The sequence below is a fragment of the Lissotriton helveticus genome, chromosome 6 (assembly GCF_964261635.1).
Source record: "Lissotriton helveticus chromosome 6, aLisHel1.1, whole genome shotgun sequence".
NCBI classification, from domain to species: Eukaryota; Metazoa; Chordata; class Amphibia; order Caudata; family Salamandridae; genus Lissotriton; species Lissotriton helveticus.
In genome coordinates, this window is record NC_136067.1 from 1,924,483,375 (window position 1) to 1,924,500,927 (window position 17,553).

Sequence of the window (17,553 nt, forward strand, 5' to 3'; positions counted from 1 at the left end):
GTCGACCGCCGAGGTCTTAGTAACTTTTGCCATTCTCCTTGATTAATCTGTAAAGTGTAACTAGTATTAATTCTGCTCATGAAGCACATCTTTAAGGCATGGCCCATAATTTACTAAAATAATGCTCCTACTAACTTGTAGTGCTGAAATCTGTTTGATATGGGTTTGTTTACCCTCAGTGAATCTCCATCCAACTTGTGTTAATGCAGTCCCCACATAACGGCAATCACGACTGATGAGTGATGGCAGCAGATCAATAGTTAATAAGCGTTGACCGTTTTTAATATTTTTCTTTTATACCTGCAGCATAGGTTGGGGATGGTGCCTACTGGCCCTTCCTGGTGAATGTGAACAGTCTAAGGCAAAAGGTGACGGGTGAGTTACTTGTAAGAGTCTGAGCTACTGGTTCTCAGGCTGCATTTTAGTCCATCTTTTCTTATGCCCATGGTGCCAATCTGGATGAGGAGCAACCATATGCAAATCAGTCTTGTTCCTGCTCCAAAAAGAACAGTCCAAATCGAAGTGCCAGCCAGTGCCTCATCTGAACAAGAACACAAGCAATGCCAGATTGGTTTCAGGCTGTTTGAACTTTATGCTTAAGGTGCAACTTGGATCCGAAGTACAGGACTTGCATCTGTCCTCCATGTACCCAGGATGTCGCAATACAACAACAAATGTGAAGGGCTGAATGCAACTGAGAGTCGTAAAGGTCACATTCTAGTTAATTTCTTTTCCTAACTACGCAACTCCAGATTGGAAGTAACACAATGAAATTCAGCCTTGGTCCTGCACTCCAAAAGGATCATTCCAGCCCATGTCCACACAAACTGAGCACCAATTCCTGCTTGGATTCTGTGGCAGAACAAGACCCACATCTGGGCTACCAGTTGGAGGACATAGAACATAGCATTGATAGAGATCGCAGGTCACCCGGCCAAATAATTTCACCATACACGTACCAGGCCCATATACTTGGTTCAATTTATCATATACATTAATCGGGTGACCTTACACTCTACTACCAGTAACCCTGGTTCCTTCCTATTTTATTCTTCGTGTACCCGACTTACCAATCCACCGTTACGGGTACCTATGATCACAATGGATCAGGGAGCTAGCTGTAAAAGAAAGGCAGGCAACACAAATACCAACTTTATATTTCTCTTTGTATTCATAAAATGACCACAAACTACTGGAAAGTTTTAAAAGTTTATCTAAAATTCAGGTTCGGAGAGCATACAATTTACTACCAATAGGCAGTCAACAATCAACATAACAAACAGTACGTAACCATAAAGGAAGAAAATTAAGGCAACCATCTATGAGTCTAATGGGAAGGCAAAATTGAAATGAAATATGCTAAGCAGAATTTTGGGAATGGATAATTCTAAGTGGGGCAAATTCAGACACAAACTAGAATTTACTGTTGGGGGAAGTACTTCAAGAGTGAATAAAAGATTTTTATTCCTAAACATCTATAGGAGGGGGAAAAAGTGGAACACACTATAGTTCTAGCATAATTGCTTTAAAATCAGCTTACAAGAGAAAATTATAGAAAAACTTGTAAACTTGTGAATTTATAAAGCGCGAATTGTTGCCCGGAGGCGTCCAAGCGCTAGGATAGCCACAGCCTACTGAGGAATAGGAGGGGAAGCAGACAGTTAGTAAGAGGATGCAAACAAAAAGGTCTTTAGTTGCTTGCGGAACTCCGTGAGGTTAGAGTTCGCTCTGAGATGGAGTGGGAGGGTGTTCCATGTCTTGGATGCGTTGTAAGTGAACGTCCTTCCTCCAGATCTGGATCTTTTTATTCTTGGTACTACAGCAAAGAAGGTCTGGCTGGAACGCAGACTTCGGTTTGGGGTGTAATGGGTAACCAGATCGCGTGTGATGCTGGGTCCTATGTCCCAGAAGGCTTGATGAGCTATACATAAAGTTTTGAACAGAACTCTCTGTCGGATCGGGAGCCAATGAAGGCTGATCAGCCCGGCCCTCACTGAGTTTCTGCGGGGAATTTTGAGCAGAAGGCGCGCTGCGCAATTCTGTACAATCTGCAGCCTGCGTAGGGTGTATTCGGGGGCGCCCAGGTAAAGTACATTGTTGAAATCAAGGCGAGATTGAATAAGACCTTGAATGGCTGCCTGTTTTGCTTCCATGGGCAGGAGGGGAAAAATTTTATGTAGCACCCTCATGATGCCAAAACAGGTGGCTGAAAGTTTAGTGGCCTGGACATTGAAAGATAATGAGCTGTCCAGCCACACTCCGAGGCTTTTGATAGTGTTTTTGGGGGTCGGGGGAGGGCCTAGACAGGGGGGCCACAGAGAGGGAGGGAGGGCCAGATCTGATGGGCCTAAGAGCATCAGCTCTGTTTTATCCCCATTCAGCTTCAGGGAAGATGATGACATCCAGTTCCTCACCTCCTCCAGGCACTCTCTAAGTCCGCCTGGCGCAGTTCGATTAGCCTCCTGCGCCAGCGAGACCACTAGCTGCGTGTCGTCCGCATAGGAGATGATCTTAATTCCAAATGGGCGGACGACATCGGCCAGCGGTCTCATATACAGATTGAAAAGCGCGGGGCTTAGAGAGGAGCCCTGAGGGACACCACATTTTAGGGGTCTGCTGGAGGACACGGATTCGCCATCAAAAACCCTGAAGGATCTGTTGTCCAGGAACGATTTAAACCATGCCCAGGCCTTGTCCTTGATCCCCGCACAGGACAGCCGGTTCAGTAGGGTGTCATGACTGACCGTGTCGAAAGCCGCACTTAGATCAAAGAGGATCACTGCCACTGATCCTCGTTGATCCAGGATTTTTCTAGTCTCCTCGGTGACCATGAGGAGGGCGGTCTCAGTCCCGTGTTTTGGTCTGAACCCGTCTGAGTGGGATCTAGTATATGTTGATCTTCCAAGAAGTTTACCAACTGTAGATTGATATATTTTTCAAGTATCTTGCTCACCCATGGGAGCAGGGAGATGGGACGATAGTTGGCTAGGTCAGACGGGTCCAAATTGGGCTTCTTAATTGACCTGACCATGGCTTGCTTCCATACATTTGGCACAGTGCTGGAGGAGATAGATGCGTTTAATACCTCCCTGATGATAGGCAGGGTGATCAGGGATGCTGCCATTAGGATGTCAGGAGGGGCAGGGTCATCCGGCGAGCCTGACTTGATGCTAAGGGCTAGTGATTCAAGGGTGGGGAGATTCAGTAGGGGGAAACAGGTTAGGCTCTGTTGTACAGAGGGACGGAGCAGGGTAGGGGCGATATTGGGTTGGATTGAAGGATTCGTTTTTGGGGAAGGAAATGCTGAGTAAATCTTGTTCACTTTCTGAAAGAAAAACTCGGCAATATCATTACATTGTGTGACAGATTTCTTGATGTGTGACGCAGGGGGGGGGTTTGTTAGCCTTTTAATGATCTGAAAGATCTCTCTCGGTTTAGATTTGGCTTGTAGGATTTGGTCGGCGAAGTAGGTGGACTGGGCTGCTTTTATTTGGATTTTGTACTCGCTGATGGCTTCGCGATAGCGGGTTTTGTTGCCTGTTGAGTTGTCTAGACGCCAGCGTCTTTCCGCCCTTCTACAAAGGCGCTTCTTGTCCCTAAGAGACTGTGTATACCAAGGGGCAGTTTTGAGAGGCCGCTTCAGTATAGACTTACTCATAAGGAGGGTGGTATCAAGGGTGTGATTGATCCAATTGACATAGGCCTGGTTTGCCAGCTCAGGGTCCTCCTGTTTCTCGGGTTGTGAACTGGCAAGTTTAGTGGACCAGTTGTCGATCTCGAGACGCCGCCAGGGTCGCCTGAGCCTTGTGGTGGGCGTGGGTGGTAGAGTTTTAGCTGTAGTCCAACGAAAAGGGATCAGAAGGTGGTCTGTCCATGGTAGGGGGATGCCTGGGTCTACTGAGATGTCATGACAGTTTGTGAAGATAGGGTCCAGTAAATGGCCTTTGTCATGGGTAGGGGTAGTGACGCGTTGGATAAGTTGTAAGGCTGCTAGAACCTCAAGTAAGGTGGCGGCTGTGTGATCAGACGGAGAGTCGAAGTGGAGGTTCAAGTCACCCAACACGGTAAAGTTAGAGGAGGTGCTAGCTCTATCGGCCACACTAGATGGCAGTGTTTCATAAAACTGCTTCGGTGGGCCGGGCGGGCGGTAGATAAGAATGCCCGAGAAGCAGCTATTGGGTGAGAGATCAAAGTTAAAACCAATACTCTCACACTCCAAAATAGTATCTGAGGTGATTCGGCAGTGGTATTGGTCCTTGTAAATCATAGCCAGGCCTCCTCCTCTCCCTTTAGTTCGGTCTTGTCGTATGATTTGATAGCCAGCAGGGAGGGCGTCTACTATCGCGGGGTCGGACTCAATGGCGAGCCAAGTTTCCGTTAGGAACAGTATGTCTGGGGTGTATTCTTCTAATAGTAGGGCGATTTCAGCGCTATGCTTGGGCAGGGAGCGGCAATTAAGTAGAAGCATGTGAAAAGCGTATCTTGGCGCCGGGCAGAACCACATCTATATTTCATAAACAGTATGGAGAGAAAGTGCTCTAAAGGCAGGGAAACATAGGAACATGCTATGGAGAATAAATGTACGACTTCTCATATAGTAGATTGCGAAAAAGCATGGAAAATCAACGTATGCAACGGTGTGTCTTTATTGAAGCAAAAGACAGAAATTTAGAAGGTGCAGTATAGAGTTTTTAGCACTATATTTACCTAGACTGGTGTGAAGACCAACCCTGGCCACGGGTCAGTTAAGGACAGGAAATACCCCAAGGAAGGACAGACATCTATGGGACAGCAGGTGCAGATTGGACACCCCAGGACAGGACAGGAAAACCAGATTAGGATCAGGACAGGACCACCAAGGCACGACCAGCACCCGCAGTTCGGAAGCAACGCCTGCACTCCACCCTCTCTGCAGCTATCAGTCAGAACCCCGATTGGGTTAGCGAACTCCCCAGCAAAGTGCTCCGCCAGCACTTAAGGTTTAGTAAAACCTTTGAGTCTATGGTCAAATTCGGACAGAGTGCTCCGCAGCGCTCTGTATTCAATCACCTATTGAGTGCGTTGGGTCAGTGACAGGTCAGCTATTCGGACAAGTCGGACAATTTCTCTAGCTAAACCTAGGCTAGTTATACTGTTTTCGGGTCAGTGTACCACCCCCCAAATGTTGCAAGTGTCAGAATCCCCAATTTCGATTGGTCCCAAAGTAGGATAGGTCAACACACCAATCAGAACAAACTTCTACAAGCCTAAATTTACATTTTCTGGGACCGCCTAGTGAATTTGGGGTTCTCACGAGATATTTGACAGAATACAATAGAGAATAACATTTGTAGCGAGTTAGGAACAGTTCAGCTCCATCTTGCTGGGTCAGAGGTTGCGTTCACAGGAGCATCTTGACTGTGACTGCCAGCTGGCTGAGTTCCACTGCTCAAGGTTGCCTTCTCTCTGCCTGCGCAACATGCGCAGTAGAGACTTTCAAGATGGTTTGCGTCTCCCTCAGACCCCCAATATCGCGGTACATGAAAAGTAAGCGAAAACAAATTAAAACATAGGAAATAAATGAATTCACTGTATACTATGAGTAACTACTTTATATTCCTTAAATTGAAAAATATACTATGGCATTATAATTAGTGCAACGGACAAGAACACGAAAGCATCTGCGCAAGCTTCACCACGTTAGGACACAGACAGCCATTTTAGACGCATATACATGAATGGTTAGATGCCCCTGTTTAAGGGGCTCGTGTATGTGCTATCGCCAAGTTGGGTTTTTAGCGGCACAGCTATAGTAGCTGCTTCCTATTTGTCCAGCTTCACATCTCATTTTTATTCGACATCGATGCGCATTCTATTGTAGTTATCTTGTTGCATTTCTGTTGTGGAATAACAACCATCAGTGTAGTGTAGAGGAACTCTATGGGCCACTCCACTTGCTGATCAAATTCAGGGAAGTCTCTCTTTGACATCCCACTCTCCCTGGACTGTGTCACTCTGTGGAGGAAGAGCTGTAGGCAAACATACATCATCATCACTGTTATAGGCGTCCACCCTGGATCCCAAACCTGGCTGTAAAATCAATTTATTGTGTTTTCTGTGTGTATTACTTGTACTGGATCTTCTGGACCCAGAGGAAGCATCAATTAAATACTTCTAATTGATAAAAAATTATTGTGCTCTTCACTGATTAGTTTTTCACAATTGATTGATTCCTGCATTTTGTGTTACTTTGTGGATCAGGTGTGGGATGGTGGTATATTCCACTAGCATTTCGTGTTAGAGCACTAATCCTAACTTTTGTGGGAGACGTGGCAGAGACACACAAAGACATAGCGTGGTTGCTGTTGACAGATCAGTCCTCCAGGCTGTAGTGCTATAACACTTATAAAACATCGGTATTTAATATTCCAAGTGCATAAAATTTAGATTTTCCTATCAGGCAAGAAATTGGCCAAGCCAATCACTCTTAATCCACCGAAAAATTGGCAATGTTAATAGCCTGAATATAAAATTGATATTGATCACGTATTTTACTATTTGAATGCGTTTTGTGCTGGGATCTTGTATTTGTGCGCCTGCTTAGTTGATGTGCTGGCTTGGTACAGTTACATTTCCTGTAGCTGTGGATCTAGTACCGCCACCAACGAAGTATGCAATTTTCAGAGTATTTTTTTTTTTTGAAGAGTATTATATAGTGCAAACTTGGCCCAAATCGGGTATCAGAGCGCTTTACATAGCACCAGGTACGTTACATGAGGACACACATTCATTTTTGTTAGGCACTGGGAGATTCAGTGATTTGCCCAGAATCACAGGAGGTTTAGCGGCATTACCGAGACTCGAACCCAGGTCCGAAGTCGTGCGCCCTAGCTGTTAGGCCAACTCCTCTCCCCAAGAGTTCAAGAACATTTCTAAGAAACCTATCATCCTACTGTGTCTTGAGTTACTAATGATGCACTCTTCTGTACCCCACTACAAAGGCCTAGCCACGACCTAGGCTGCTAACAAATCATAAGGGAATGATGCTGCAAGCTGGCATTTTTCCGCTGTCTTCTGTCCGCCCTCCAGATGATGTCAGTTTGAAGATCTTTGATTTAAAGGCCCTCCTTATGTTGTACGACTAAGAATCTTGATGTACACTTGAGTTGATCTGATTACTCTGGGACACCTAGCTCAGGAGAGCTCCTCCCAGGCCTTGTTTACCCTTACTGCACTTGGCACTTGCCCTCTTCCTTTTAGGAGTTGTACTTCCAAGATTCCAGTTGACCTCTTCCGATCAGGAAACTATACAATACCATTTACACCCGTCTATTGCCAAGGCTGTATACTTAACATAGACCCGACATACTCTTTAGTGGAATTTTCATATAGAAGAGATGCACACACTGTATAAATGTCCTTAGGCACACACAGCAGTTGCGTTCATCATCATCAAAGTAACTTTATTCGGTTGAATTTACAACCATAAAAGTACAAGTGGAAATCATACAGTACATATACAATTATTTGCAACATTTTGTTTTTCAAATAAAAAATTGGTTGCTATGTGCAATAATGCATCAGTTTAAGCATATAATCAGTTTGCTCTATATTAATACCCAAAATAACAGCAGTATAAAAATAGATATTTACTGCGCAGAGGCTGCAAGTTGAGAACGGATTTTTATACAAGCTTTTAAATAATAAGCGACTGTTTTTGCAACAAAAGGGGAATCTAGACATTGTAATGCCAGAAGGGCAGGTCTGCATCTTCTCAGTCTTAATAGTCTAAGCAGAGGAACCAACCAACGTTTACGAGGATTTTCATAAAAGGTACAAAATAATGTAACATGTAATGTAGACTGAGGAGTACAGTCGTCACAGGGACATTTGATCATTTCACGTGACCAGTCAGAGGGCATAGGAAATGAAACAAGACGATAAAATGAATTAAATCTAAATCGGGTTAAAACATATCTATCATAATTAGACAAATAAAAAGACAGATAAGGTTGCAGGCCATATGAGGATTGAATCATCGTTAGATGGATAGTCGACTGTTTGCCGATTTCAGAGCACAGACGTAAGTCACTCAGATGCGAAACACATAAGTTCTTTAAAGACCTTCTTGATATGGTAGTGAGTGACGTAGGGTTTATGAAAAACTCTAAGCAGTTCAAGTCATTCAGAAATTTAAAAACGTACCATAGCCAAGGAATCTTCCTCCAATGGGTCAGAGTCAGACAGTCTGTTATTAGCGACCGGGTTAGGAGACATTGCTCCTTGGTCCATATACGGTGCCAAAGAAGAATCGGTTGGTACCTTATGATGTCAGATAGGTAGTCCCAACCGAGCTCTATATGGCTGCCGTAATTGGAGGCACTTCTGGGGAGAGCTAATATGTACTTCAAAAAATCATTTTCAACTACTTGGAGCTCATGGACAGGGACATAGCCCCATACACCTGCTCCGTAGGTAGCCACACTCATGCACTTAGCTTGATAAATTTGCAATATTACTGCAGGAGCGGGCTTGCCCAGCTTCCTTGAGAATGAGGTCAGTGCTGATGTTGTGCGCTGGAGCTGCAGTTTCCTGCTAGATATAGCAGGTTTCCATGACAGTTGGTAGTCAATGAGGATTCCTAAATACGGATAGTTCCTAGCACTATCTAACCTAGTGTTCTCAATGTAGATAGGTTTACATTTCTGGGCTTTCTTGCCAACATACATGACAAAAGTCTTGGATTTGTTGACTTTAAGACCAAGAGAGAGCATGTATTGGCAAGGTGTCCTTGCTAAAATTACCGAGTCATCGGCATAAAGCAATGCTGGAATCGGGCGGCCTTTTATGCAGGGGAGGTCCTTATTCCCTATCAGCATCGCTTGCTCCAAACCATTAGTATAGATGTTAAATAAGAATGGAGCAAGGACGCACCCCTGTCTTACTCCTTTTGTGATTCGAAATGAATCCGTTAGCTCTCCGTTGATGCCATACCTCACACAGGCTTTGGCATCCGAGTAAAGCTCTCGGAGAAACTTCAAGATTGGGGGGTCTACACCCAGTTTATTTAAGATCTCCCATAGCTTGGAGTGGATAACGCAATCGAATGCGGAACTTAAATCCACATAAACCAGTTGCGTTAGTAAGTCAGATTTTAATGTTGACAGCTTGGATTTAAATATTTTGTCACTTAGTCAAAAATAAACCATGCATTTTGCTTAACAGTTTTAAAAAAGACAGTAGGAATTGGGACTAGAACCACATAAAGTCGTGGTGGGCAAGGAAAAAAAGTGAATTTGCCACCATGCGCTATTGCAACGAGCAGTTCTTTTCAGCAAACCTACTGAAGCATCGTTGTTGATATTTTGCGAAGCGGCAATGCACTGTCTTTTATTATGGTTGACCATATTTGGGAATCTGGTTTTGATCTTGGCAGCTGCCGCCAGTGGCTTTTCATAACACTGTAATACATATAAGCAATTTGTGTTACGTCTTTCTTTTGTTGGTGTGAGCTCTTATCCAGAACTGCTAAAGTTGTTGGCTATTTTCTGCTCCTTCAGGGTCGATGGGAAAGCCAGCAAGATATATCTCAAGCTTCTTCTTACTCCAACCGAGGCATGACTCGTGCCCCTCTGTCAGATTTGCCACAACAAAATCAGACACAAGATCCAGGTAAGCTTTACAGTACACTTGGCTTTGCAGTGTGCATGAAACTCTCTTTTATCGTCATGGTCATCTGTATTGAGGAATGGTTATCCAAAAGCTAGGAAAAGTTTCTGCTGCAAATTTAAAACAATATACCCATAATCTGAATGCTTCTAGATTTAAATGTAACCTTCAGTTTTTTCATTTTAAATAAATAGTATGCTGTTTATTGCTTCCCAAATACTGTGGTACTCTGATAAACATAGGAAACTTTTTGTTTTAAACAACAAAAATTTGTATGAAGAACCTGAATGTGATACGTTGATACCTGTTTCCATCTAAACAAAATGTTAGTGTTTTAGACAAACAATCTGATTTTTAAAATAAACTTGAGGTGTCTGAGTTTCATATTATACTCCGGATACAGCAAAATGGTTTACTTTTTTATTTTTAAATTTCATTTGTCTTTTATCAGTTACAATTACAACACCAGCTTAGGTCAACAGAATTCACATTCTGTACATAATAGAGACTATGCTATGTAGAATTGCAGTTACATATGCTGTAATAAAGGGCTAAAGGAAAACGAGAAGCACACTTTACATAGTAAATATTTCTAGCTATACATGTGTGGCAGCGGTCAAAGCAATAATAACTTCTTTCGGTTGAGCCCAGCCACAAATGCAGTATTAGAACAAAGGGAAAAATAGTGTTTGTGCAACATTATGATGCAACATCTATTTTTCACTCATAAGTTGCTTGCTGATTATAAGCGAATGTGTTGTGGCTGTTAAAGATGATTAATGCCACACTGATATTTGGAAATATCAGGGGTCTTCAGTAATATGTCCGGTTTCAGCCTGACCGCTAAGATGAAATAACTTTACCTTCCTTTATATATAGGTAGTTACCTCTAAGAGATAATTTCTGAGTGGGCTTCAGGCATCATTGGGCCTAGATGTAGGAGGCAGCATAGAAGAGTATATGGCTTCTACGCCTTTGAATTGCTACTCTTCTTTGGCTAAAAAACAAGCAGTTGTTGTCTACCTGTGTACTCCCTTTTGGATATCCTTCTTAACGTTTGCTAGTAGGTCTAAACATATAGAGGTTGCCATCTGAGAATGTATCTTAGAAAGCATGTTAAAAATGTAATTCCAGTAATCCAATACCTGTGGACAATTTTTTCTCTGGTGAATATAATCCGAGGTGTTGACGCTAGTGACTAGTTGGGTCTGCATTCAGTCCTATTACATTGAGGCCTGCCATAGTTTAATAGACTATGTGCGTAAGTTTAAAGTGTACTAATCTAGATCTGTGAGTTAGTGAGATTTTCTCCGTTTTGTACCATGTAGTGTCTGACAATTCCTCCCACAATACATTATCTTCATTTTCACATCATTTGTCTCGGTCATCCTTCATGCCTTGGTTATTGAACTCTGAAGTCGGATTAGGCTTTAAGAATTGGGGAATATCACAAAACGAGTTAGGGTCAAGTTCTGGTAGGAAAAGTGGGTAAACATTCCCCCAACGTGTGCTTAAACCTGACACATAAAAAATTATCAAATGGCAGTGCCCCTCCCCTTTTTTAAAGTGATTCAAAATTATAAACTCCACCTACATAGAGATCTCCCAGTTTAGAGATCCTTAAACTTGTTAGCTGCTGTTGAGCTTTTGGTTCCGGCATATCAGCTGAAAGCTAATTATTAGGAACTGGTAGACAAAGGGAATAGAACATCTCTAAACCCACTATCAGTTAGTGTATTGTTCGCATACCCTGTAAAGTCCATTGTATTGTATTGAAATGTCCCTGTGATCAAGTCCTGGATCGCACTGTGAAGTAGGTTCTATGCCAAAGAATGGGAGGCTGGTTTCTGTGTGATATCCATTGAAAGAATATATTGGCTTGAGCAACCCAATAGTAATGTTTCAGATATGGTACGCAAAGCCAACTTTAGAATAAAGAAGAGTTAGTACTCCACTTACTCTAGGTTGGTGCCAAGCCCATATCAACCTCAGAAGCACAGTCCACTGATAAGTAAAGGATGTCTTTGTTAATGGTATAGGTGAATTGGCAATTGGTACAACAGTTGAGGTAAAAAAGGACATTTTTCTGGCCAGAGTTTTTTGGCCATTGATAGCAGAAGTGCTTGCAATGTGCTATGACGATCTCTGCATTTCCTCACAGTTTTGTGCCCAAATATCTGACTGCATCATTGCACCACACCAGGGTGAAGTCCGTTATTGTGGTGCATGGAGGGATACGGATCACCTGGGATTTATTAAAATTTATCATCAATCCAGAGAATCACTTAGTTATCAGGGAGATCTGGTTAGAGGGGCCTCTGGATTCGAGTATACCACAATCGGCATATAAGGAGATTAAGTAACGTTTTCCAGCTATACAAGCTCCCTGGTGAGTATGCTTGCCAGTGGCTCCATTGCAGTAGCTAACAGGACAGGCACGCATAGTGGTACCCCTGCCATGTTCCTCTTAAGATTTGTGTTTCTGAATCCAGAAGTGGGTGGTGGTACATAAGTGTAAAATACAGTACACCAGACCTTCTATCATGCTCATTGGCTTAAGTACTGAAACATAAATAAAAGTAATAGTCAAATGCCATGTAATCATCAAGTGAAGGAGAGACAGACCACATCTCTGAGCTGCATTTGACATAGTCCCGCTCATATGCACCCTGGAGTCTCCAATGGGATTCACCAGTAATGTAATTTACTGGCTCTTCTCCTGCCTTTCCAGCAATACCAATTTGTTAACATGGGCACTTCCAGGTCCCAAAAGATTCCTATCACCTGCTGAGTGCCCCGAGTTCTAATATGTCTCCTGTCATCGTCGACCTCTGTAAGTAGCTGCTTGGTGCTCTTCTTGCATATAACAGAATCAATATTCACCAATATGCCGATCATCCGCAACTCTACTTGAAAGGTTCTTCCGTTGCAGACATCTACCGCCTCAAACACTGCCAGCCCATCATCCAAATCTGGATGTCCAACATTCACATGAAGCTCAACCCAACCAGAACAGACTTCTTGTCATTTCCACAAACAAGAAGCAGTATAAATCTGGCTCAGTGATATGAACCAGGGCTGCTTCAAGCCCCAATATTCACCAAATGCCAAGTAACCCGGATTCTTCCTGGACACCAACCTCAAGTAACATTGGCAAAAACACAGATACTTCAGAACTGCTGTTCAAACCCTTGTGCATCTCGCATCTGTATGGTGTTACCGCTGTCCTCCATAGCTTCCCGGACTCCACACTGGCACCCCTTAAGGGCATTCTACATGCAGAAGCACATGTCGGTCAGCAGCTGAAGAAATATGATCATATCCCCTCCATTGGCTGCCCTTGCTGCCTGCACCATCTTCAAAATCAGCTGCATCATTTACAAAGCTATCAATCAGCAACCTGCTTACCTTGAAGAGAAGCTCATCTCTGGTGGTTCTTGGCATGCTCAGAACATCATCATACTGCACACTAAGAAGTTAATAAAAGAAACAAATGAGGATGTAGGCTTTTTCCATTCATGCACCAAGGATCAAGAACAGCCGCCACCCGCCAATCAATTATGACTTCTCCAATTTAGGAGACAGTTGAAAACACACCTCCTTAAAGAACACAATGCAATAACCATATACAACCCAGCTACCTCTCGTATCACTTGTTGACTTTATTATACTTGTCCCTGTGCAGTGCTCCACTGCCTTTTGGCTAGGTTCTCGCTATAGAAATACCATATGCATACATACATACATCTGGACTTATCTGATGGGTTAATCGTGGGAATAAAGGTGCAGCAGGCTGCACTGATCCTTGCACACACCCCTCCCACAATTGTGGTCATCAAGTCCAAAACATATCTATGCTGCATTACGATGAGGAGGTTTGCTCCTAGCTCTTCCTTGATTGAGTTAATGCCATGCTCAATGCTGTTCATCATTTTAAGCATTTCCCACCTGGTTAATTGCAACCAGCAAGAGTTGGCATTGTCTGCAAAGTGAAGAAGGGTATCGACCCTCCTGTCAAAGCCTATGTGTCAGTGAATTCTTCAGGAATGTCCTTCTACTAAGCCCAACCAAAATAGTCAGCAGTTTGTTTTTTCTCGAGCTTGATGCAGCAAAGTTTTCTTCTCCCTAAACGAGCATACCATCGGTGTCACGCCCAGCAGTCCAAGCGACCAACACCTCCCACTCTTTTTAGATACCAACGGTGTTAAAAAAAACAGTGGTGGCGGCGGTGTTAAAAAAAAAAAACCAGTGGTGGCGGCGTAGGACCGGATCCCGGAGGAGGGCCGGCCGCCGAGGTGGTGGCTCCCAATCGCCGAAGGCACGGACCGGACAATCTTCGGCCCGGGCTCAGGAACGTGGCCCTGCTTCTCCGCCTTCGGCCTCCTCCTTGATCGACCTGGGCAGCGTCCCCGGGCCCAGTTAAACTCTGAGACGGGCCAGGTCGGACTCCGACTTGTCCGGGAGCCCCGTGATCCGCGGCTCTGATGTAGACACCGAGTCATGAGTGACGCTGTTATCTGCGCCTGGGGCTCCAACCAGGGGCTCATCATGAACGAGCATGCCTTTGACTCTCTTAATCAACCCGTAAGGAGCTTGCCAGTTTGGTCTGTTGGAGTATCCACATTGATGTAATCCTGAGTTTGAACACTTCAGCCCACAGATGCACGTTTCTTCCTTTTTTTATTTTTATTTTTTATTTTTTATTTTTTTGTAACTTGCTGTTAGTATGGAGGGGGGGTCCGACTCAGCCATGTCCCAATCTTGTGGCTGCTAACCGTTTTAGTTTAGCTGTTGCCTCCCTGTGAGGTGTTAGTGACTTGTTCGGGCGACAGATGCTTCCCGTTCTGGGAGTTGGGGGGAGTGGGAAGGGGGGGAGACCGTTGTCTCCTGGGAGTTTGTTTTTGACCGCCTATGGGCCGCCGTGTTCCGTTCCCATTGGTAGTTGCATGTCCTGCTATCTTCTTCAGCTGTCACGCACACCCCTGTCTCCATCAGCTATGCCCTGGTGTCCCAGACCCGGCTGTAGTCTTCCACCTGACTGTAAGGGGTCCTTCTTGTCCTCTTGCTTCGCGCCAGTCCTCACCTTCACACATGACCCACACTAACAACACGCCCCTCCACATCCTTTCATTGAATGTGAATGGCCTCCTGGACCGTATTAAACGTACTGCAGTGCTCCGAGCGGCCCGCCGACGCATGCCTGACGCCCTGCTTCTCCAGGAAACATACCTTCTGGGTTCCCAATGCCACTTCCTGGCCCGCTACGGGTTTGACCGGGTCTGGCACTCCGGATTTGCTAGAGGTTCCCGAGGGGTGGCCATCCTTCTGAGACGGGGGCTCCCCTTCACCGTGGTTGACGTCCCCACTGACACACAAGGGACGTTTGTGGCCATGTCGGGGATGGTTGAGTGTAACCCCGTGAACCTCCTTTGCACCTATGTTCCCCCGGCGCTCTTGTCATCCACCCTTCGGCGCCTCACGCAGGTGGTCTCCTCCCTACCCCAAGGCCTTACTGTCGTCGGCGGGGGGGCTTCAATACTGTCCTAAACCCTCTAGAGACGTGACGGGCCCTCCTTCGCCACATCGGTTGACCTCCGCGAAGAGTCTCGTAGGCTGGGCCTCGGCACTGGGTTTTTGCGATGTATGGAGAGTGTGGAATCCCGAAAGACACAATATACACACACGTCAGCCGCCCACCATACCCATTCCCACATAGACCTAATTCTGATGCCTGCCTTGGATTGCCAGCTTGTGTCCGGGGTAGAGATCCTCCCCATGGGAATCTCCGACCACTCCCCCATCTCCCTCCACATCGGGTCTCCCCCCGCAGGCCCTAGGACAACCTGGTGATTAAACGCATGGTTTTTGCAAGACTCCGAATTGGTGGAGTCCCTTGGCCAGGAGCTCCGCCATTACTTCTCCGCAAATACAGGATCGGTCCCTTTGCAGGAAACGCTCTGGGAATCAAGCAAGGCGGTGGTTCGGGGGGTGGCCAGGGAGTTAGTGCACGCCAAACGCGCGGCCCAAGTCACCCAACTGGCACAGCTGGAATCCCGAGCGGTTCGTCTGGAACAGGCTCAATTGGCTAATGATAACGCCGACTCCTCTAGGCAACTGGCGCTTGTCCGCAAGGAGATTCGTCGGCTCTCCCTGGAATCGGCCCAAATGCTATGGCGTCCCTCCGTAGCCCGTAGTTATGGCTGGGGTGACAAGAATGGCAAATTGCTCCATAACTTGATATCCTATCCTAGCGCCCATCGCATCATTCCAGAGATCCGAACGGTCCACGGGACCCATCAGGTGACATCGCGGGCTATTGCGCAAGCGTTCGCCCAGTATTATGCGGCTCTATACGCGGCACGTCCCCCCAGAGCTTCCCTCTCTGAATTGATGGAGGGTTCTGGAACTGACCTTCCTAGTCTCCCTCGAGAAACCGCAGACCTAGACGGCCCTCTCACCCCGGAAGAAATCCACGGGGCTATCACTGTGCTGCACTCCGGCAAAACACCCGGACTCGATGGCTTTCCCCAGGAGTACTACTCTGTGTTCCGCGATGACCTGTTCCCCCACTTAACGGCGCTTTTCCGCCAGGTTTTTGAAGACGGGTCCTTCCCCTCTGAGTCGTACGTGGCGACCATTGTGGTCATCCCGAAGACACAACCGCCTTCCCTTAACTGCTCTGATTACCGCCCAATTTCGCTGATAAACACTGAAATTAAAATCTTCGCTACTGCAATAGCCCAGCGACTCCGGCCCCTTCTACAAGACCTGGTCCACCCTGACCAATGCGGCTTCATGCCGGCCAGGGGCACCCGCCATTGCATCCGTCGCCTCCACCTGGTGTTGGCCCACTGGCACCGCTTGTCCCCGTACTTGGCGCTTCTCCTCGTTGACTTTGAAAAGGCCTTTGATACGGTGGACTGGGGGTATTTAAGGGATGTCCTGGAACGAATGGGTTTCGGCCTTCCCTTCCGCCGCCTGATCCAAGTTCTTTATAAACGCCCTAGAGCCAGTGTACTCGTCAACGGTGTGATTTCTGAGCCATTTCCGATCCGGAGGGGCACCCGCCAGGGCTGCCCTCTCTCACCCCTCCTATTCGCGCTGGCGATGGAGCCCCTGGCGGCGTTAATTCGACAAGACTCCCTTATCCAGGGTTGGGTATGGGATGAGAGCCATGTGGATAAAATTGCTCTATACGCGGACGACGTACTGCTCTACTTGGCCGACCCGGAACATTCTGGCCCTAGACCTCTGGCAGCCTTGTCGGACTTTGAACAGGTCTCGGGTCTCCGTCTCAACCCGACGCAGTCTACCCTAGTTCCTCTACACCCCAGCCGAGCATGCTTCGACTGGCAGGCGATGATCCCCCTCCGGAGGCAATCATTTAAGTACCTGGGAGTGTGGGTGACCCTCCTGTCGGAGCTGGAATGGGCCCTTATTTGTTGCTCCCCTGGTCTCCCGGATGAAAACCGATCTTAGGAACTGGCAATCCCTTCCCCTTAACCCGCTGGGCAGGAGTGCCCTTTTCAAAATGATGATCCTCCCCCGCTTTCTTTACATTCTCCAAAACACCTCGGTCCGCCTCTCGAGCAGCTGGTTCAGGGAACTGGACGGCACACTTACCCGGTTTCTGTGGAGTGACGGGAGGTCGCGGATGTCCCTGTACCATTGCCGGAATCCCCCCCTTTGACTGCGGTATGGGTGTCACCAACCTTCATTCTTATTACTTCGCGACAAGACTCATTGCGCCCCATGATTGGTTTGCGGGTGGCTGGTCCGACCCTGCTTATCGGGTAGAGCTTGATGTCCTAGATTTTGCGCAGCTTCAGGGCTACCTATATGGCTCCCCGGTGCCACAATCCCTGCCCCCATCACCAGGTCGGTGTTCATGGCCTGGCGTGCTGC

At 46.2% G+C, this 17,553-nt stretch overlaps 1 protein-coding gene across 2 annotated transcripts in view; it reads left to right on the forward strand.

The window, feature by feature from the left end:
- The window catches only part of KIF13B (kinesin family member 13B), a 701,202-nt gene that overhangs the window by 640,340 nt on the left and 43,309 nt on the right, over positions 1-17,553 (forward strand). For both annotated transcript variants that reach the window (XM_078649880.1, XM_078649879.1), the window contains one exon: positions 9,540-9,651. In XM_078649880.1, the coding sequence (XP_078506006.1) occupies positions 9,540-9,651 (112 nt within the window). The remainder of the gene's footprint in view (positions 1-9,539; positions 9,652-17,553) is intronic.